Source organism: Bos javanicus, chromosome 29 (assembly GCF_032452875.1).
Source record: "Bos javanicus breed banteng chromosome 29, ARS-OSU_banteng_1.0, whole genome shotgun sequence".
NCBI lineage: Eukaryota > Metazoa > Chordata > Mammalia > Artiodactyla > Bovidae > Bos > Bos javanicus.
In genome coordinates this window covers 27433200-27455221 of record NC_083896.1, presented here as the reverse complement: position 1 = coordinate 27455221, position 22022 = coordinate 27433200, and the positions used below count along the sequence as shown (strand labels likewise).

Below are 22022 nucleotides of genomic sequence, written 5' to 3'. Positions count from 1 at the left end.
TCAGAAACATTATCTGTCTGTGCATATAGTTTTAGGAGAAGGAGATTCTGTGTGTTCATTTAAACAGTTATAGTTAGAATTTATTTCTCTCTTTTTTAAATAACAAAATTTAAATAATATTTGAGCCTTCCCCCAATAATTTATCTCGGGTTTTTCTGTCTGTTGCTTCTTTTTCCCTAATCATTCGCATGGCATCTCCTACAGTTTTCCTTCTTACTAGTAATTTTAAATTAAAAATGTAGTATCTCTGTTATTTTTATTGTCATTTCATATTTTCAGTTTTTACTGAAAAGGAAAATGATCCCCAAGTGATCAAATTTGAGACACCTCTGATATAATGACAGACCAGTGATGAAAATCACCTAGATAAGACTAAAGTACCATTGTTTCACTGGGGTTGTGCTTATTTGCCACTTCCTGTTAGAAACATGCATCACATATTCTGTTTCTACTCCCATTTTTCCATTCTCTGACCTGGAAGACTATGTCTCCTTTAAATGTTAGAGATTGAAGTTTCCATAAAGGCTTTATCTGTAATTTATTTTGTATCTAGTAAATATTTTATATCAAACTTCTTTGGCTGGAGTTTTCCCTTTACTTTTCCACAATGAACTCAGCAGATAATCTAAATATATTTATTTCATTGATAGTAAAATGAAGCTCCAAAGGGCTAATTATTAAATGTCACAGGTTCATAAAGAAAAAAATCTAGACTAAACAGATAGCCTTCTAATTTCAAGTCTGCTACTTCTGTAGTCTACTTACATCTACTTCATTCTATTCTATTTGTTTCAGTTATGATCATTAATGAGAAAATATTTTTAATTTGAAGCTTAACTGTTGTTTATTCCAGGGGATGTATGAATTTCTCTCATGGTACATGGTGCTTTTTGTTGTTTGTTTGCTTGTTTAGGCAAAGAGTTTCATGGGTTTCTTTGGGTGGGAAAGGAAGGTCTTTTGGACTAGTATATTGGTGAGATGGGGCTTCCCAGGGGGCACTATAATATAGAAACTGCCTGCCAATGCAGGAAACGTAACAGATGTGGGTTTGATCTCTAGGTCTGGAAGATCCCCTGGAGGAGGGCAAGGCAACCCACTCCAGTATTCTTACCTGGAGAATCCCATGGGCAGAGGAGCCTGGAAGGCTACAGTCCATAGGGTTGCAAAGAGTCAGACACGACTAGATGACTTAGCACACACATTGGTGAAATGATTGACTCATATAGGAAGGGGTTTTGTATGTGTCTAAAATTAATAAAATGAATTTCAGGTGTTTGAAAGTGGTTTTTATTATTATTATTAAGAGGACAAGATGTGGTAAAGAAAGGAGTCCAGAATCACATCATGAAGACAGACCTCTACAAGACACATAGCCAGAAAATAAGAGGTCGCTGTGTGGGAAGTGGTCATAAGGCTTAGGAAACAAATTTTATTCTGAAATTGTATTCTTCTGTACAGGAATGTATATGTATCTCACAGTATATAAATCTTTGACAAAGTTATAGTGTACATGACTGTACAGTAGTAGGGCATTGGGAAATGATGGTGAAAAAGAGTCACATTTGGAACCAGGGAGAAAGAGGGCAGCTACAGGTGATAACATAGTTAAGAGCAGTTGAAATTCAAGTTAGGAAGAAGGAATTTAGAGAGTACATTGAAGGACTTGAAAGCTCCTACCTATGACCCTGTTCTCCTTTCTATAATGCCCTAGAAATATTATTGAGCTCACAGTGTTTCTGTATATAGGCTATCAGCTTAAGTTCTTTGATTTTTGACAGGCGTTTTTTTTTTTTTTTTTTTTTTTTTGTGGAGCTTCATATGCTACTTCCATACAGATTTTAAATTACTCAACCTCAAAGTGCAACTGGCAGTATAATGACATCTTGAAAGAAATACTTGTTGGATACATATATTTTTGCACTGTCTATACTGGAAAAGATGTTGCACTCTTATGTTTTAAGGCAAAAATGCAACCTATAAAAGCCTCAGTATGATGTGTCAAGGGTTAATGTAAATATTTTCCATGGATGTCAGGCATGCACATGTCCAGGAGAGGCTTCGACAAAACTTATGGAACCGAAGGTCAGATAGTAGGACCTTTCCCCTCCAATATCCAGTGTCTGTGCTCTGATTACTGATTTTTGCTTCTGAACCAGACCTGCAGACACAGGGGCAGCAGCCACTGTTGGTGTGTCTCCTCACTATGGCTATAATCCCCTTCTGATCCAGCTGAAGTGACTTCCAGGGACTTTAAAGGCTTGTACAGTTTTCCCTTCCCATCCTGTTTTTCTTTTTGGAGCCAGACATTAAAGACTAGGACTTTTGTAAAGTAAGAAGCATATACAGAGATAATGGGAAGGTCTCCTTGTATGTACCTGGAATGATATAGGCTCAAAAAGACCAGAAAGGAATTTAAATCTTTCACCTAAACCTGATCCTCTGCACAGAGGTAGCCTAAAACAATCTAAATTATAAAAATGAGAAGGGAGTTCTAGATGGCAGGTTGGCAGGATGCTAAGATCACCCTTCCTCAGGAACACATCACATTACAACTACATATGAAGAAACTCTCGCTGAAATCCATGTGGGCAAGAGCAGAACAGCTGTTCTACAATGAAGGTTATAAAGAATGATCCATATGAAGTCTTCCAGGAAGGGGAAAGAAGCGATATGGTTGGGACCTATACTTCTCACCTGGGACAGAGAAGAGGAAAAGGGATATCACAGGCTGGGGAATCCTCCTGGAGGAGCAAGGATTTGGGGCCACAGTTTAGGCACACCAGCCCGAGGGTTTAACAACAGGAAATAAACCCCCTTTCTGGCTTGAAAACCAGTGGAGAGTTACCTAAATGCTACAAGTAACTGACACCCTGCTCTTGAAGAACATGTGCCAAACCTGCTCACTCCCAGACACAGCATGGTGGCAGCAGATTGAAAACTGCCTGGGACTCCATCCAGCTGGCAAGGACCACCCCAGCATCCCCTCTTCCCCAGCCCTAACTGAGCTCCTGCCCCAGCCTCTCATGCTCCTGTGGTCACTGACCACTAAAGGAGAGGATGGATTCCATTGTTAACAAAAGTGTGCACGCTTGGAAGGATGGGAGGTGACTTGGACACTGAGGCTGCAACTGAGCCATGTCAACTCATATGTCTATGCAGGCACTCCAGGAGGAGTGACGTTAGATCCAGGGAAGAGAACACTATCACCAGTGTGCACATTCCTATCCATATTCAGAGAGAGCAGGGTCAGCTCTGTGTTGTGGCACCAACCCCTCACCACTGCCCAGCCACTAACTGAGGAAAGGTTGTTGATGCTTAGTTATTAAGTCATGTCCAACTCTTTTGTGACCCCATGGACTATAACCCACAGGCCCCTCTGTTCATGGGATTGCCCAGCCAAGAATACTGAAATTGGTTGCCATTTCCTGCTCCAGAGGACCTTCCTGGCCCAGGAGTCAAACCTGGGTCTCCTGCCCCTGGTAGATTTTTTTTTTCCACTGAGCCACCAAGGAAGCCTTTTGCACACTAAGGAAAAAGTGAAACCAGCACTGAGCCAAGAAACCAACACAGCCCCAAGCTCACAGCCTAGAATAATACAGAAACTGCCATCACATACAGGAGAAACCCACTTTCTCAACTCTCTTGTTTAAGCTTCTCAGGGCACACAGCTACCCCTGATAAGGTGATGAAAGCCATTGAGAACTGGGAAGCCCTTGCTCACACCTGGCTCTGGCTCTGGTCCCACCAATTCCACCCCTATATCCCACCAATGCAGTGGCTGCCATCACACCCCAGGGAAAGATATGGTCCATGCTTACATCAGATCCAGTTCTCCCACCAAAGCCATTGAACATACACAGACTTCATAGGGACACTCCTATACAAGAAACCACTTTCAAGGACTGGAATATGTAACTGCTTTACCTAATGTCAGAGAGACAGAAAAACTTAAGAAAAATAAGAAGTTGTAAGAATTTGTTTCAGATGAAAGAACAAGAGCAACTAAAACCTTGATTAAAACCCTAATGAAAAGTAGATAACTAATTTACCTGATAAAGAATTCAAAGCAATAGTAGTAAGAATGCTAATAAAACCAGGCAAAATAATAGATGAACAGCATGAGTATTTTAACAAGGAACTAGAAAAAAAAAAAAAAGACAGTTATAGCTCAAGTATACAATAACTGTGTGAAAAATACACTAGAGGGAATTAGAGGCATTTTAGTGATAAAGATGAATGCTTAAGTGATATGGATGATAGAATAATGGAAACCACACAATGAGAATAGCAAAAAAGAACAACAGATTTTTAAAAATATGAGTAGTTTAATGGACCTCTGTGACAACATCAAGCTTATTAGCATTTGTGTTGTAGTGGAACCAGCAGAAAGAAAGAGAAAATGTAAAAGATGAATTTAATGAAATTTTGGCTAAACACTTGAAGGAAGCAGCTATCCAGGTTTGGGAATTACAGAGAGTCTCAAACAAGATGAACCCAAAGCAAAATACACTGCAGCATATCATAGTTAAAATGGCAAAAGATTAAGATCAAAATAGAATTTTAAAGGCAGCAATAGGAAAACAAAGAATCTCATTGGAGGAAACCCACATAAGTCTATTATAAGCTGATTTTTCTGAAGGGCTTCTGCAGGAGTAACACAAATATATTTAAACTGCTAAAGGGGGGCGGCGGGGGGGGAACCCTGCAGCCTAGGATACTCTTCCAAGCAAGTCTATCATTCAGAATTGAAGTAAAAATAAAGAGCATCTCCAACAAGCAAAAACTAAAAGGGTTCACCAATACAAAAGCAACTATAGAGGAAATGTTAAAAAGTCTTTGTTGAAAAAAGACTACAAAAAGAATAAGAAATTAGAGGAAGGGAAAATTCTATTGGTAAAGGCAAGTATATAGAAAAGGCTGTGGACCAACCACTTTAAGCTAATATAGTGGTTAAAAATGAAAATTGTAAAATCAGGCCAAGATATGAAAGCAACCTAAATGTCCATCAAGGGCCTAATGGATAAAATGTGATAAATACACACAATGGAATACTGCTCGGCTGTGAAAAAGAATGAAGCTTTGCCATTGGCAATAAATGAATGGACTTGGAGGATGTTATACTAAATTAAATAAGTCACGGAGAAAGACAAACACTAAATGATATCATTTATATATGAAATCTAAAAGATACAACAAACTAGTAAATATAAAAATGAATCAGACTCACAGATATAGCAAACAAACTAATGGTTACCAAAGAGGAATTAGAAGATGGGCGGGCAATAAAAGAGTAGGGAACTAAGAGGTATAACTACTGTGTACAAAGTTAACAAGCTATAGGGATATACTGTACACACTGGGACTATAACCAATATTGTATAATAAATATAAAAGAAATATAACCTTTGAAATTTGAATAACTCTGTTGTACACCTGAAACATATAATATTGTAGATAGATATAAATCTCTATAAAAAGGTGAAAATTATAAATTCAGCCATAACTACAACAAATGGAATAGACACGAAAAATGTAAAATACAACATCTAAAACACAAAATGTGGGGGAAGCAAGTACAACTGTAAATATACTAGAATTTGTTTGAACTTAAATTATTAGCAGTTTAAAATGAGTAGCTATAGATATAGGTCAACATATATGAAACTTGTGGTAACCATAATAAACAACCTGCAGTAGATATTATAAAAACTAGAGAGAAAGGAGAGAAAGGAGCACAAACATAAAACTACAGAAATCATCAAACTACAATGGAAGAGACCAATAGAAAAGGACAGAGCAGACATTCAGAAACATCCAGAAAACAAATAGCAAAAGACAGTAAGTAGATACATATTTACATGTCAATAGACTAAATGTTCCAATAAGAAGACATAGGGTGGCTAAATGGATTAAAAACAAAACAAAACAAACAGACAAACAGTACCATGTAACATATGCTGCCTATAAGAGATTCATTTCGGATCTAAAGAGACACACAGAATAAAATGAGGGATAGCAAAACCAATACAATATGGTAAAGTAATTAACCTCCAATTAAAATAAATAAATTTAAATTTAAAAAAAAGATATTCAAGTCAAGAGGAAAAAAATAAAGAGCAGGATTCTATACCCATATAAGACAAAGTAGTCATTACAACAAAGTCAGTGAAAGACAAAGGAAAGGACAAATGAAAGACAAAGGAAGGACAACGAAAGACAAAGACAAGGAAGGACATTAAAAGGATCAATGAAGAAGAGAATATAACGTTCAGAAACGTATATGGACCTAATATGCTTATGTGCTAAGTTGTTTCAGTCGTGTCCGATTTTTGCGACCTCGTGGACTGTAGCCAGCCAGGCTCCTCTGTCCATGGGATTCTCCAGGCAAGAATTCTGGTTTGGGTAGCCATTCCCTTCTACAGGGGATCTTCTCGATCCAGGAATTGAACCCGGGTCTCCTGCATTGTGGGTAGATTCTTTACCTTCTGAACCACCAGGGAAGCCCTTGGAAAAAGGTACAGAGGTTCATCACAAAGCTAAAAATAAAACTGCCTATGATCCAACAATCAGTATATATCTGAAGAAAACGAAAACAGTACCATGAAAAATTATATGTGACCAGAGTTCACGGCAGCATTATTGTCAATAGTAAAGATGTGGAAGCCATCTAAGTGTGAATCAACATATAAATTATGTATATATGGACTTCCCTGGTGGCTCAGACGGTAAAGCGTCTGTCTACAATGCGGGAGACCTGAGTTCGATCCCTTGTTGGGAAGATCTGCTGGAGAAGGAAATGGCAATCCATTCCAGTACTATTGCCTGGAAAATCCCATGGACAGAGAAGCCTGGTAGGCTACAGTCCATGGGGTCCCAAAGAGTCGGACACATCTGAGCAACTGACTGATATATGTGTGTGTGTGTGTGGATATATATACATACATCATACACATATACATTTAAAGGCTTAATAATCAGTTAAATTCAGCCACTGAGTCATGTCTGACTGTTTGTAACCCCATGGAATGCACCATGCCTGGCCTCCCTGTCCATCAACAACTCCAGGAGTTTACTCAAACTCAGCTCCATTGAATCGGTGATGCCATCCAACCATCTCATCTTCTGTTGTCCCCTTCTCCTCCTGCCTTCAATCTTTCCCAGCATCAGGGTCTTTACAAATGAGTCAGCTCTTCACATCAGGTGGCCAAAATACTAGAGTTTCAGCTTCAATATCAGTGGGCTTGAGAATCCTTTGGACTGCAAGGAGATCCAACCAGTCAATCTTGAAGAAAATCTGTTCTGAATATTCATTAGAAGGACTGATGCTGAAGCTGAAACTCCAATACTTTGGCCACCTGATGCAAAGAACCAGCTCATTGGAAAAGACCCTGATGCTGGGATAGATTTAGGGCAGGAGGAGAAGGGGATGACAGGTTGGATGGCATCATCGACTCAATGGACATGAGTTTGAACAAACTCTGGGAGATAGTGAAGAATAGGGAAGCCTGGAGTGCTGCAGTCCTTGGGATCTCAAAGAGTTGTACAAGACTGAGAAACTGAACAACAACCAAAAAAAGAAGAGGAAGTGGGAAGAATTAAGACATTGAGACTAACATATAAACACTACTATGTATAATATAGATAACTAATGAGAACCTCCTGTATAGCACAAGAATCTCTACTCAATGGTCTGTAGTGACTTACATGGGAAGGAAATTTAAAAAAAAAAGTGGTTATATGTATACATATGACTGATTCAATCTGCTATACAGCAAGAAACTAACACAACATTGTAAAGCAATTACATTGTAATAAAAGTTAACTAAAAAAATGAAACCTATTAGGCACCATCTACATGCTAGACTAGCGATATCCAATTTAAATATAATTCAAGTCCCACATATGATTTCAAACTTTCTGCTAGCTGAATTAAAAAGGTAAAAGAGAAGATGTGACATTAATTATAATAATGTTTCCTGTAACTCATTAGATCCAAAATATTATCACTTCAACATGCAGCCAATATAAAAATTAAGATACTTTTACCTTTTATTGTACTAAGCCTTCAAAATGTTCTCAGAACAGCACAGATCAATGTGATACTACTCTTTTTAATTAAAAACACTTGATCTCTATTTAGATTTCATAACATTTACAATTTAAGAGATAGATTCCCAACTTAAGTTGTGTCAAACATGTGCTGGGCTATCTCTAGTTCTGGCGAGTGGGGGTTGCTCTCAAGTTGCGGCCCATGAGCTTGGTAGTTGTCACACTTGGGCTCTAGAGCGTGGGCTTCAGTTGTTGTGGCCCAAGGGCTCAGTAGTTGTGGCGAATGGAATTAGTTGTCCCAGGACATGTGGCATCTTCCCTTATCAGGAATTGTACCCATGTCCCCTGCATTGGCAGGTAGATTCTTTACTACTGGACTACCAGGGAAGTTCAATGGCCGTACACTTTGTGTCATTTAAAAATAAAATATCTTATTTAGTTAAATAGTAACTTTTTCATATTTTTACAGTTTTATTGAGATAAATTGACTGTATATGTTTAATGAAAGTGAAAGTGACTCAGTCATGTCTGACTCTTTGTGGACCCATGGATTATATGGTCCATGGAATTCTCCAGGCCAGAATGCTAAGGTGGATAGTCTTTCCCTTCTCCAGGGGATCTTCCCAACCCAGAGATCAATCCCAGATCTTCTGCATTCAGGGGGATTCTTTACCAGGTGAGCCACCAGGGAAGCCCAAGAATACTGGAGTGGGTAACTTATCGCTGCTCCAGTGGATCTTGCTGACCGAGGAATTGAACTGGGGTCTCCTGCATTGCAGGTAGGGATTCTTTACCAAGTGAGCTATCAGGGATCCCAGTTTTAGGGAATGTGGTTCAAGATGGTGACATAGGAAGATCCTGGATTCACCTCCTCTCATGAATGCAGTGAATCTACAGCTAAATATGAAGCAGTCACCTCTGAAAAAGATCTGAAAACTAGCTGAGCACCTTCTTCACCTTGTAAGGTGAGGAAAAGTCACACTGAGGTGGATAGAACAGGCTGAGATACAGTCTCACTACAAACTCAACCTCTGGTGCATAAACCAAAAATGGCGAAGGTACTCACAAACCTGATTTTTTTTTTTTTTTGCACTATTCTAGTTCTGATATAGAAGAAAATTGTTATTTAGAACTGTTAAAATTATAAAAAACCTTTATCCTGAAGACCCAGTGTTCCTTTTCTCCTTTAATAAGATTTATTTTCTAGACTGTGTAGAGAATTTATGGATTAGGAAATCTCAGAGGGAACATTTTTCCTATAAATGAGTTATTGACAGGCCAGTTAATTGGGATTCCCTAGTACCTCATCTGGTAGTGAATCCACCTGGAATTCAGGAGACCCCAGTTCAATTCCTGGGTCAAAAAGACCCTCTGGAGGAGGGATAAGCAACCCACTCTGTATTCTTGGGCTTCCCTTATGGTGCAGATGGTAAAGAATCCATCTGCAATGAGGGAAACGTGGGTTTGATCCCTGGGCAGGGAAGATCCCCTGGAGGAATATATGGCAACCCACTTCAGTATCCTTGCCTGGAGAATCCCCAAGGTCAGAGGAACCTGGTAGGTCACAGTCCATGGGGCCACAAAGAGTTGGACAAGACCGAGTGACTAAGTATAGCACCAGCAATGATTTTCTAGGACTCATTTCTGAATCATATTTTCCAGAATTGCTCTTATGCCAAGCTTAAATACGTCTGGCTTCATGCATAAACTGGGTGAAAGACTTAATAAGTTTCTGAATTTCTTACATATTTGCTACATAAATTGTTTTTGCATCAGTTGTTTTTGTAGGAAAAAAGAGACTAGGGCTTCCTCTTCATTTCTGTAATCTAAATGAACAGAAAATGGGAGTTTTGGCTCTTCTTTGGGGAATGGAAAATCCCTAAGTGAAGGGAAAACTTGAGTAAACTATGGATTTTCTAAGGGACTAAGGATAGATTAAGCTACAGACTGCAAATGCAATCCCCCCAGGTCCCTATTATACATAGACTGTTTCCCTGGGGAAGAAACTGAGCAAACTTCTGCCACATTTATAAGTGAGTGCATTATAGCATTATACTCACATTAAATCATCTGTGACTTACCAAGTGGCAAAAATAATAATAAATCAAAATGTTTATTTTTCTCTGCTGCTTGAGTGGACTGAAAGTCATAAACAGAAATTATGATTTACATTTCTAAAAGATTTTGAAGTCAAATCAGAAAATACATGTGGGCTGAATTCTATTAGAATCAAAGGAACCAAAGCTTCAGAACCTGAAATTGCCCTACTAAGACCAGAGGGTAAAACCAATGATAAGAAAGCCCTGGGGTTTTCTGGAGAAAGGAAGGTGAGTTTCTGAATTTCATTTATTCATGTTCTTCTTGTTTGAAATGGAAGTCCAAGGATCTAAGATATGATTATTTCCCAATTTTGCCTCCTGAGACTCACATAAATCTTAGAAAAATATCTATTTAAGACATGGATCAGTGAATGCTCAGAGACATGGGGCCTAAAAGGATGCATTAGATCAGTCAGTAAGTTCCCTCTCCATGGATGGAAGTCTCACTCATCTACAATTACAGTTTTTACTCTGTGATGTGGGGTGGAGAGTTAACCTCTTGTAGACTCTGGCCTACAATGGCAGCCCACTCAAGTACTCTTGCCTGGAAAATCCCATGGATAGAGGAGCCTGGTAGGCTGCAGTCCATGGGGTTGCTAAGAGTCGGACATGACTGAGTGACTTCACTTTCACTTTTCACTTTCATGCATTGGAGAAGGAAATGGCAACCCACTCCAGTGTTCTTGCCTGGAGAATCCCAGGTGGGCTGCCGTCTATGGGGTCGCACAGAATCAAACACGACTGAAGTGACTTAGCAGCAGACTCTGGCCATTTAGTTTTAGTTAAGAAGCAATTTTCTTTGTTCTCACCCCACCAGTCTAATCTGCTTTAAAGAGCAGCACTTAATCACTAGAGTCTTTGTCTATAGTCTTACTGGTGAGGGGAGACTCCAAGTGAAAGGAGAAATGTTGAGATATGGGAAGAATGAGTCGATCCTGGTCCAAATCTCTCCTTTATCCACTGTTTGTTTTTTCCCCAAGCAGTCAAGTCTGCACAGGGCAGTGGTTTCTTTCTTCTGTAGGCTAAATTTTGATACTCTTTCCTATTTAGTTTATAAAGACCCAAAAAAGCAAAATTCCCTGTCACTCCATTTCATGAAAATGGTTAACACAGTTCCATGAGAGAGTAGGTAAGACAATTCCATAAATCCAGGCTGGGTTACTGTCAGATATCCCCAGCCCAAACACCACACTTGTGAGAGGAGATACTGTGTGAAAATTGAGTCATTGTTCTCTATGTAACCTTTTTCTTCTGTGCTCACAGATCACCTTAGAGAAGAATGGCTCCTGGAAATGGCTCTTTTGTGACCGAATTCATTCTGTTGGGATTAACCAACCAGCCAGATCTCCAACTCCCTCTATTCTTCCTGTTCCTAGGAATGTACATGGTCACTGTGCTGGGAAATTTGGGATTGATAACACTAATTGCTCTGAATTCACACCTACACACCCCCATGTACTTTTTCCTTTTTAACTTGTCCTTCATAGACCTCTGTTATTCTTCTGTATTTACACCCAAAATGCTGATTAACTTCATATCAAAAAAGAATATTATTTCTTACGTGGGGTGCATGACCCAGCTCTACTTTTTCAGTTTTTTTATCATTTCTGAAATCTATGTGCTAACATCAATGGCCTATGACCGCTATGTGGCCATCTGTAAGCCACTCTTGTATAATGTTGTTATGTCCCCTAAAGTGTGTTCCAGCCTTATGCTTGGTTCCTACTTGATGGCATTTTCTGGTGCCATGGCTCACACTGGATGCATGCTGAGACTGACCTTCTGTGATGCAAACACCATCAACCATTATTTCTGTGACATCCTCCCTCTGCTCCAGCTTTCCTGCACAAGTACCTATGTCAGTGAGCTGGAAATGTTCATCGTGGTAGGTATCAATATCATTGTGCCCAGTCTCACCATCTTTGTCTCTTATGGTCTCATCCTCACCAACATCTTCCACATCAGCTCCACAGAGGGCAGGTCCAAAGCCTTCAGCACCTGCAGTTCGCACATCATTGCTGTTTCTCTCTTCTTTGGATCAGGGGCATTCATGTATCTCAAACCACCTTCTGCTGTGTCTATGGATGAGGGGAAAATCTCTTCTGTCTTTTACACCAATATGGTTCCTATGATGAACCCATTAATCTACAGCTTGAGGAACAAAGATGTTAAACTTGCTCTGAGAAAAACCCTGAGTATGAGACAGTTTTAATTAGAACTGTCTGTGTGCATGTGTTACAGGACAGTAATATTGAGTGTTTAATTTTAATGACAATCTTCTTATCATATTTTTATTATCTTTTTTACCTAGTATCTTAAATAAATTTGAGTCCTATTTATATAATTTATTTCCATTTTTATATATATATTTTTTCACTGTTTTCAAGATACATGTCATCTCTTTTTCTTGCATAGTAATAACATTAAATAGTGAATATATTATCTCTTTTCATTATAATTTTGAAATTATTTTTCCACTGGGAAAAGATGAGTGGTCTCCAAATAGTGAATTACATAGCACTAGACTGAAAACATATCACTAGGGTTGTTTTTATCTATCAACTTGCAATAAGAAGGATAAATGAGGATAAATGCTCTGTTTCTACTCTTATCTTCCCATATTTGACTTGGCAATAATATATCTTCTTTAAATACCAGAGACTGGCAGTTCTAAGAGTATCAAGGACAATCCATTTCCCATCCATAAGCTTTTGGCGAAGAGTTTTATTTTTCACCTTTGTAAGTAAAATTGACACATAGCCAATCAACAAAATACATGTCTTGCATGGGTGGGAAAGTGAATCCAATACTGGATAATGATTTACTTTAAGTCACACAGCTTTAGAAAGAAAAATTATAAACTAAATTCTGATCATTCAGACTTCGAATGTATTATTCTTTAGTATGTTCTATACACTCTTGATTATGTTATTCTTTTTCAATGAACATGAAATATAAGAAAACATTCCTGATTTAAGTTGACTCTTCTCTGTCTCAAAATGACATATGAATTTTTCTTAAACTGGGTAATCCTTTCTTTTCTTTTTAGCAAAACAGCTTGATTGTCTTTTGCTGTTGTTGTTATTAGAAAGAGAAAGTTTAGGGGATCATATAGAGATGGTTTGCTCAAAAAGGGAAATTACTATTTCTGCAAAATTAAAAACCTGAATTTGGAATGCTTTTAAATGTTTGTACTTCAGAGAACAGGGCATGAGCATTAAGGATGCGCAGATCAGATCAGATCAGTCACTCAGTCGTCTCCGACTCTCTGCGACCCCATGAATCTCAGCACGTCAGGCCTCCCTGTCCATCACCAACTCCTGGAGTTAACCCAGACTCACGTCCATCGAGTCAGTGATGCCATCCAGCCATCTCATCCTCTGTCGTCCCCTTCTCTTCTTGCCCCCAATCCCTCCCAGCATCAGTCTTTTCCAATGAGTCAACTCGTCACATGAGGTGGCCAAAGTACTGGAGTTTCAGCTTTAGCATCATTCCTTCCAAAGAAAACCCAGGGCCGATCTCCTTCAGAATGGACTGGCTGGATCTTCTTGCAGTCCAAGGGACTCTCAAGAGTCTTCTTGAACACCACAGTTCAAAAGCATCAATTATTCGGTGCTCAGCTTTCTTCAAGTTCACCTCTCACATCCATACATGACCACAGGAAAAACCATAGCCTTGACTAGATGGACCTCTGTTGGCAAAGTAATGTCTCTGCTTTTGAATATGCTATCTAGGTTGGTCATAACTTTCCTTCCAAGGAGTAAGCGTCTTTTAATTTCATGGCTGCAGTCACCATCTGTAGTGATTTTGGAGCCCAGAAAAATAAAATCTGACACTGTTTCCACTGTTTCCCCACCTACTTCCCATGAAGTGATGGGACCGGATGCCATGATCTTCATTTTCTGAATGTTGAGCTTTAAGCCAACTTTTTCACTCTCCTCTTTCACTTTCATCAAGAGGCTTTTTAGTTTCTCTTCACTTTCTGCCATAAGAGTGGTGTCATCTGAATATCTGAGGTTATTGATATTTCTCCCAGCAATCTTGATTCCAGCTTGTGTTTCTTCCAGTCCAGGGTTTCTCATGATGTACTCTGCATATAAGTTAAATAAACAGGGTGACAATATACAGCCTTGATGTACTCCTTTACCTATTTGGAACCAGTCTGTTGTTCCATGTCCAGTTCTAACTGTTGCTTCCTGACCTGCATACAAATTTCTCAAGAGGTAGTTCAGGTGGTCTGGTATTCCCATCTCTTGAAGAATTTTCCACAGTTTACTGTGATCCACACAGTCAAAGGCTGTGGCATAGTCAATAAAGCAGAAATAGATGTTTTTTTGGAACTCTCTTGCGTTTTCCATGATCAGGCGGATGTTGGCAATTTGATCTCTGGTTTCTCTGCCTTTTCTAAAACTAGCTTGAACATCCGGAAGTTCACGGTTCACATATTGCTGAAGCCTGGCTTGGAGAATTTTGAGCATTACTTTATTAGCGTGTGAGATGAGTGCAATTGTGCGGTAGTTTGAGCATTCTTTGGCATTGCCTTTCTTTGGGATTGGAATGAAAACTGACCTTTTCCAGTCCTGTGGCCATTGCTGAGTTTTCCAAATTTGCTGGCATATTGAATGCAGCACTTTCACAGCATCATCTTTCAGGATTTGGAATAGCTCAACTGGAATTCCATCACCTCCCCTAGCTTTGTTCATAGTGATGCTTTCTAAGGCCCACTTGACTTCACATTCCAGGATGTCTGGCTCTTGGTCAGTGATAACACCATCGTGATTATCTGGGTCATGAAGATCTTTTTGTACAGTTCTTCCGTGTATTCTTGCCATCTCTTCTTAATATCTTCTGCTTTTGTTAGGTCCATACCATTTCTGTCCTTTATCGAGCCCATCTTTACATGAAATGTTCCTTTGGTATCTCTGATATTCTTGAAGAGATCCCTAGTCTTTCCCATTCTGTTGTTTTCCTCTATTTCTTTGCATTGATTGCTGAGGAAGGCTTTCTTATCTCTTCTTGCTATTCTTTGGAACTCTGCATTCAGATGTTTATATCTTTCCTTTTCTCCTTTGCTTTTTGCTTCTATTCTTTTCACAGCTATTTGTAAGGCCTCCCCAGACAGCCATTTTGCTTTTTTGCATTTCTTTTTCTTGGGGATGGTCTTGATCCCTGTCTCCTGTACAATGTCATGAACCTCATTCCATAGTTCATCAGGCACTCTATCTATCAAATCTAGGCCCTTAAATCTATTTCTCACTTCCACTGTATAATCATAAGGGATTAGATTTAGGTCATACCTGAATGGTCTAGTGGTTTTCCCTACTGTCTTCAATTTAAGTCTGAATTTGGCAATAAGGAGTTCATGGTCTGAGCCACAGTCAGCTCCTGGTCTTCTTTTTGCTGACTGTATAGAGCTTCTCCATCTTTGGCTGCAGAGAATATAATCAATCTGATTTCGGTGTTGACCATCTGGTGATGTCCATGTATAGAGTCTTCTCTTGTGTTGTTGGAAGAGGGTGTTTGTTATGACCAGTGCATTTTCTTGGCAAAACTCTATTAGTCTTTGCCCTGCTTCATTCCATATTCCAAGGCCAATTTTGCCTGTTACTCCAGGTGTTTCTTGACTTCCTACTTTTGCATTCCAGTCCCCTATAATGAAAAGGACATCTTTTTTGGGTGTTCGTTCTAAAAGGTCTTGTAGGTCTTCATAGAACCGTTCAACTTCAGCTTCTTCAGCGTTACTGGTTGGGGCCTAGACTTGGATTACTGTGATATTGAGTGGTTTGCCTTGAAACGAACAGAGATCATTCTGTTGTTTTTGAGATTGCATCCAAGTACTGCATTTCAGACTTTTTTGTTGACCATGATGGCCACTCCATTTCTTCTGAGGGATTCCTGCCTGCAGTAGTAGATATAATGGTCATCTGAGTTAAATTCACCCATTCCAGTCCATTTCAGTTCGCTGATTCCTAGAATGTCGACATTCACTCTTGCCATCTCTTGTTTTACCACTTCCAATTTGCCTTGATTGATGGACCTGACATTCCAGGTTCCTATGCAATATTGCTCTTTACAGCATTGGACCTTGCTTATACCACCAGTCACATCCACAGCTGGGTATTGTTTTTGCTCTGGCTCCATCCCTTCATTCTTTCTGGAGTTAATTCTCCACTGATCTCCAGTAGCATATTGGGTACCTACTGACCTGGGGAGTTTCTCTTTCAGTATCCTATCATTTTGCCTTTTCATACTGTTCATGGGATTTTCAAGGCAAGGATACTGAAGTGGTTTGCCATTCCCTTCTCCAGTAGACCACATTCTGTCAGATCTCTCCACCATGACCCGCCTGTCTTGGGTTGCCCCACAGGCATGGCTTAGTTTCATTGAGTTAGACAAGGCTGTGGTCCTAGTGTTATTATGTCAGGACTCAAAGAGCATATGGTCAATAAATAAGATGTCCCAGTGTGGGACACAGTCGTGAGATTTAGGGATCTGGGTTTCCCTTGTGGTAAAGTATCTTCCTTCAGTGTGGAAGACCTGGGTTTGATCCATGGGTTGGGAAGATCCCCTGGAGAAGGGAACCCACTCCACTATTCTGGCCTGGAGAACTCCATGCACTGTATAGTCCATGGGATTACAAAGAATCCTACAAGGCATCAGTTACAGGAGATAAATCATGAGGAGTAATTGCATCAAGAAAAGAAAAAGTAATTTGCACAGAAAACTTTTGGATAATGAAAACCTTTATCTATGGACTCACTCCTTGTGCAAGACCCTAGATACTATTGAAATCACAGGATTTCTCTAGAAAAGATGAAAGCTTAAGTTATTTATGATTTAAAATGTTAAAGCAACTGGACTAGATGACTTTTGAACAAGTAGATTATTTGTGGTTTTGCTGGATTCTGTGTGCTACACTCATATGGAGTTTTAGGTACAGAAACATCAAATTGCAGCTGGGAGAATAATGACAATGTGAAAGAAATATTTGGAGAATAAAGCAAGTTATGACAAGAATGTTGGATTATTTTTTGAAAGTAAAAATGTGCTACTTTAAAAATCCTCAATATGCTGTATCAGTGACCCTGTAATCATTTTCTAAGATATTTTGAAAAATATTAACTACCAAACACTCTTCTTATACTCCAGTCAGTATTTACGTATTTTGAAATTTGGCAAAGCTGACTTTTTACTTTTTTTTGACATGATCAGCATAACTAAATGTTTTTTGAGATGTTCAGCATAACTAAATCCTTGGCTAATATTTCTAGATGACCACTCTTTTTTCATCTCCTGATTGCAATACGGACATGACTGATTTTTTCCTTAACAAGATCTATTTACCTAAAATTGTTGATCTTGGTTAGAGTTTTGTTTGTTTAAACTAGTATTTCTCTCTATAAACTTGTTTTTCAAATGGAAGCAAATGCATCTAAACAAGTGAACTTAACTGGGCCATTTGGAAACCTACAGAATACTGATGCATGTACTCTATTATGTATTTTATAACAATTTGAGGATCCCCAAGAGTAAATTAAGCCTGAACACTAATCTTTCATTTCGTGTGCCTCAAAATTAGAATGAAATCTGTTCATTAATATAAAAGAACAGCTCTTTATAATGAGTAATGTATATCTTTGGTTAATCTGAAAAAAATATAAATAACTTAAAATACAATGTTTCATAATTACGGGTAGTAACCTTGTAAAGGAGGCAACCTTGCTGATTGTTTGGCAACTTAATCATGTTTTAGTTAGCAATCTAACTGTGCATCTCTCTACTTGGACTTCTTTTAAGCGGAGGGGGAATCAAGCCAGAGGATTTTTTTTTTCTCCATTTTATTTTATTTTATTTTTTAACTTTACAATATTGTATTGGTTTTGAAATATATCAACATGAATCTGCCACAAGTATACATGTGCTCCCCATCCTGAACCCTTCTCCCTCCTCCCTCCCTGTACCATCCCTCTGGGTCGTCCCAGTGCACCAGCCCCAAGCATCCAGTATCGTGCATCAAACCTGGACTGGTGACTCGTTTTGTATATGATATTATACATGTTATATGTTCAGTTCATTCTCTTTGACTGAACTGACTCTTTGTGACCCAATGGACTACAGCACACCAGGCTTCCCTGTCCTTCACCAACTCCCAGAACTCGCTGAAACTCATGTCCACCAATTCAGTGATGCCATCCAACCATCAGATCCTCTGTCATCCTTCTCCTCCTGCCTTCAGTCTTTCCCAGCATCAGCATCTTTTCTAATGACTCAGTTCTTCTCATTAGGTGGCCAAAGTATCAGCGCCTAAGCTTCAGCATCAGTCATCCCAATGAATATTCAGGACTGAGTTCTTTTAGGATTGACCGGTTTGATCTCCTTATAGTTCTTCCTTTCCTGAGTTATGTCATTGGCACTGACAGGTTTTGAAGGAAGTTATGGTTCTGCTGAAGGTGTTCCATCTTAGAGTCAACCTCATAAGCCCTGGATTTCTCCTGTGCCCATGAACCAGGACAGAGCTTTTCTAAATTCACGTGAAATTGGATTCTTTTTCAAGTTGCTGCATCATTAATATACATTTTCTTACCTAATTTAGCTAGACTAATGATTTTAAATATTATACAATATATTGGGAAGATTCTAAATAAGAGCTAGAGAATAAAGAGGATGTTTCAAAGAAGTCTACATTTAAAATTTCACATGGATGATTTTAATTTTCATTCATCAGAAATTCAATTGCTAACAATTTCTTCCATCTCTCCCTTTTAAGGGTTGCCCCACTAAAAACAAATAAGTAAATTACATAATTGTGGTAGCCACACAAGTCATTATTTTGTTTGTGGAGGCCCTCTTTTTTTGGAGCATTTTGAAAGCATATTTTTGAGCATTTGATGCTTTTCTGTCAATAAGAGAGAGAAAACTCTATTATCATAGAATGATATTCTTCTCCCTCAAGATAAACTCATGTACGTTTGTTTTATACACAAAAACATATGTATTTCTAAAATGTGTTTTAGACATTTCTAAAATGTGTCCAAGACAATTGAGTGGTCTTTGAAAAGTAAACATTCTCCTTTCTTTTTTATGTTTTTTTGAGAAGGTTAAATTTTTGTAGCGTATTTAAAGAGTGCAAGATACTTCAGTCAATCAGAACGGTACTTTCATGGCTTCTCATCAAAGTTAACTCTGATTCACTTTCTTCTTTAGTTTTAACCAAGCCTTAATCATAGTTCTAAGAAATATGTCTTTACTACATAGCTTCAATTTTCAAGTGGGTAATGGAGAACCACTGAAAGTTCTTGAACCAGGGAGGGACAGAGCTGTGCTTTCAGACCTTATTCTAGCAGCATTCAGTTCAGTTCAGTTCAGTCGCTCAGTCGTGTCCGACTCTTTGTGACCACATGAACTGCAGCATGCCAGGCCTCCCTGTCCATCACCAACTCCCGGAGTTCACTCAAATCCACATCCATCGAGTTGGTGATGCCATCCAGCCATCTCATCCTCTGTCATCCCCTTCTCCTCCTGACCCCAATCCCTCCCAGTATCAGAGTCTTTTCCAATAAATCAACTCTTTGCATGAGGTGGCAAAGTATTGGAGTTTCAGCTTTAGCATCATTCCTTCCAAAGAACACCCTGGGCTGATCTCCTTTAGAATGGACTGGTTGGATCTCCTTGCAGCATTGTTCATGAACAAATGAGTGAATATATGAGAAAATGCTAAAATAAGAGTTATGGGCCTCTATAGTTCAACATTACACTAGTTCAGTTTAATCATAAAGCCAGAAGTTGTGTGGTGGCTGGGGACAGGTAGGTCCAGGTCTTTGTGGTTGTAAACATTGTGGTTAAGCATAAGAGAAGTTTTGAATGTATTCTGAAAGCTCTTAGATAAAAATAAGATGAGTTTCAGAAGTATTGATTGAGTTCTTTCTGTGTACTCAGCTTTGTAATTAGTTTCAGGATCCAAATAGTTAACAGGGTAGAATAAATGTTTGACTTAATAAAATATACAGTTTATAGAAAAGCATGAATTAAAAGGGGAAAGTTTGATGAATATTATAAAAAAGAATCTACTTAAATTTATGAAAACATGAGTAGTAACAGCTGATGTTTATTGACACTCATGCCAATACTGGCCCAACCATTTTACTTATTTTTTTATTCACTTGATTAACACAGCAGGTCAATGAAAGAGATGCTATTTTGACATTCCTTACTTCACGTAGGTGAACCTAGAGATTCAATAACTTGTCCAAAGTGTTATAGTATGTATAAGTGGAAGAAGGAAGGTAGGATTCAGAGGACTCTCTCTAATTCCATAACCCCTACTCTGTTCTATCATGAGAAAAATTGTTAATTTCAGTCACTGAAATGTTAAAGGAAATTAGCCAGTAGAAGAGTCAGGTAGAAATTTCAGGAAGATGTGAAAAGTATAAACTATAGAAGGGACATATTATATAACAAATTATTTCAGAGACATCTCAGATAGAGAACAACTGAAATGAGTCACTGCAACATTTGATGAATTCAGATAAAGAAATAAAGAAACCTGTAAGTAGGTCTCTTGTGGAAATACGCCCATTTAGTAAATGCGAATAAAGAGGGAATGAGACAATGTAACAGCTTCCCCTTCAGAGGTGTAGATAATGAGGAGATGTGAATTCACTTTGGATCTAACTGAGGGATGTACAGTCCCTAGAATAAAGCAAAAATGAGTAAAAGAGTGAGTCTGTAAGGAAATAAAGACAGATCATGAACCAGGATCCAAAATTTCCTTATTCCATATTAAACATATAATCTACATTCTGGGGAAGAGACCAGGCAAGCTTCTAACCTGTTTTTCACCAAGTGCATTACATCCTTAAACTCACATTAAATCTTCTGGGTCTAATCAAGTAGCAAGTATTATAATAAAAGGACTATCTTCTGTTGCTTGAGAACACTGAAAATACCAGAAATTATAGAAGTTCACGAAGATTTCCAGGGCATATGTGAATTAATGTCTACTTTCTCTCCCCTAAAATCAAAGGGATCAAGCCTGGAAAACATGAAATGACATTTGCAGAACCAACATGGTAAATACACAGGGTAAGGAGAAAGTCCTGAAGTTTTAAGATCAAAGTTGGGTGAGTTTCTGAATTTAATTTATAATACTTTTTCCTCATTTTGTGATCAAAGTCCAGGGACCTATCATATGTCCATTCTTTCTCATTTTGTGAAGCTGAGACTCAAGTAAAACTACTGGAAGCATTTGTTGGAGAGGAATCAGCGAATATTAGAGGGGCTCAAAGACATATCAGTCAGGAAGTTTCCTCTAAGTAGGTGGATCTCTCATTCTTCTTCCTTTATGACTTTTACTCTGTGATAAGGTTGGTAACTTGATTCTCATAGACTTGGGTCCCCTCATCTTGAAGCAGTGTTCTTAGTTCCTGCCACATAAGGTCTAACCTGCATGAGAAGACACCACCAGATTGCTAGGGTCACTACCTCCAGTTGGACTGGTGAGGGAAGAGTTGACATGAATGAAGGTTGGGATAGTGTCAGGCATTCACAGTGTGTATACTCTTTCATAGGAGGAGAAACTGTGGAAGAGCTGAGTTGTTCTCTAATGGAACCCTTTCGCCTGTGTCCACAGATTCCTTTAGAGAAGAATGGCTCTTGGAAATAGGTCTTTCCTGACTCAGTTCATTTTGATGGGAATAACAGACCAACCAGATCTCCAGCTCCCCATTTTCTTTTTTTTAATTTTTTTAATTTTTATTTTTTTTAATTTTATTTTATTTTTAAACTTTACAATATTGTATTAGTTTTGCCAAATATTGAAATGAATCCGCCACAGGTATACCCACGTTCCCCATCCTGAACCCTCCTCCCTCCTCC

General features: G+C 38.6%; 1 protein-coding gene across 1 annotated transcript; it reads left to right on the top strand.

The window, feature by feature from the left end:
- The first annotated feature begins 11427 nt into the window (after positions 1-11427).
- On the top strand, positions 11428-12360 carry LOC133241797 (olfactory receptor 8B8-like). Its single transcript, XM_061407716.1, has one exon. The coding sequence runs from the start codon at positions 11428-11430 to the stop codon at positions 12358-12360; it is 933 nt and encodes a 310-aa protein (XP_061263700.1).
- Positions 12361-22022: the final 9662 nt, after the last annotated feature.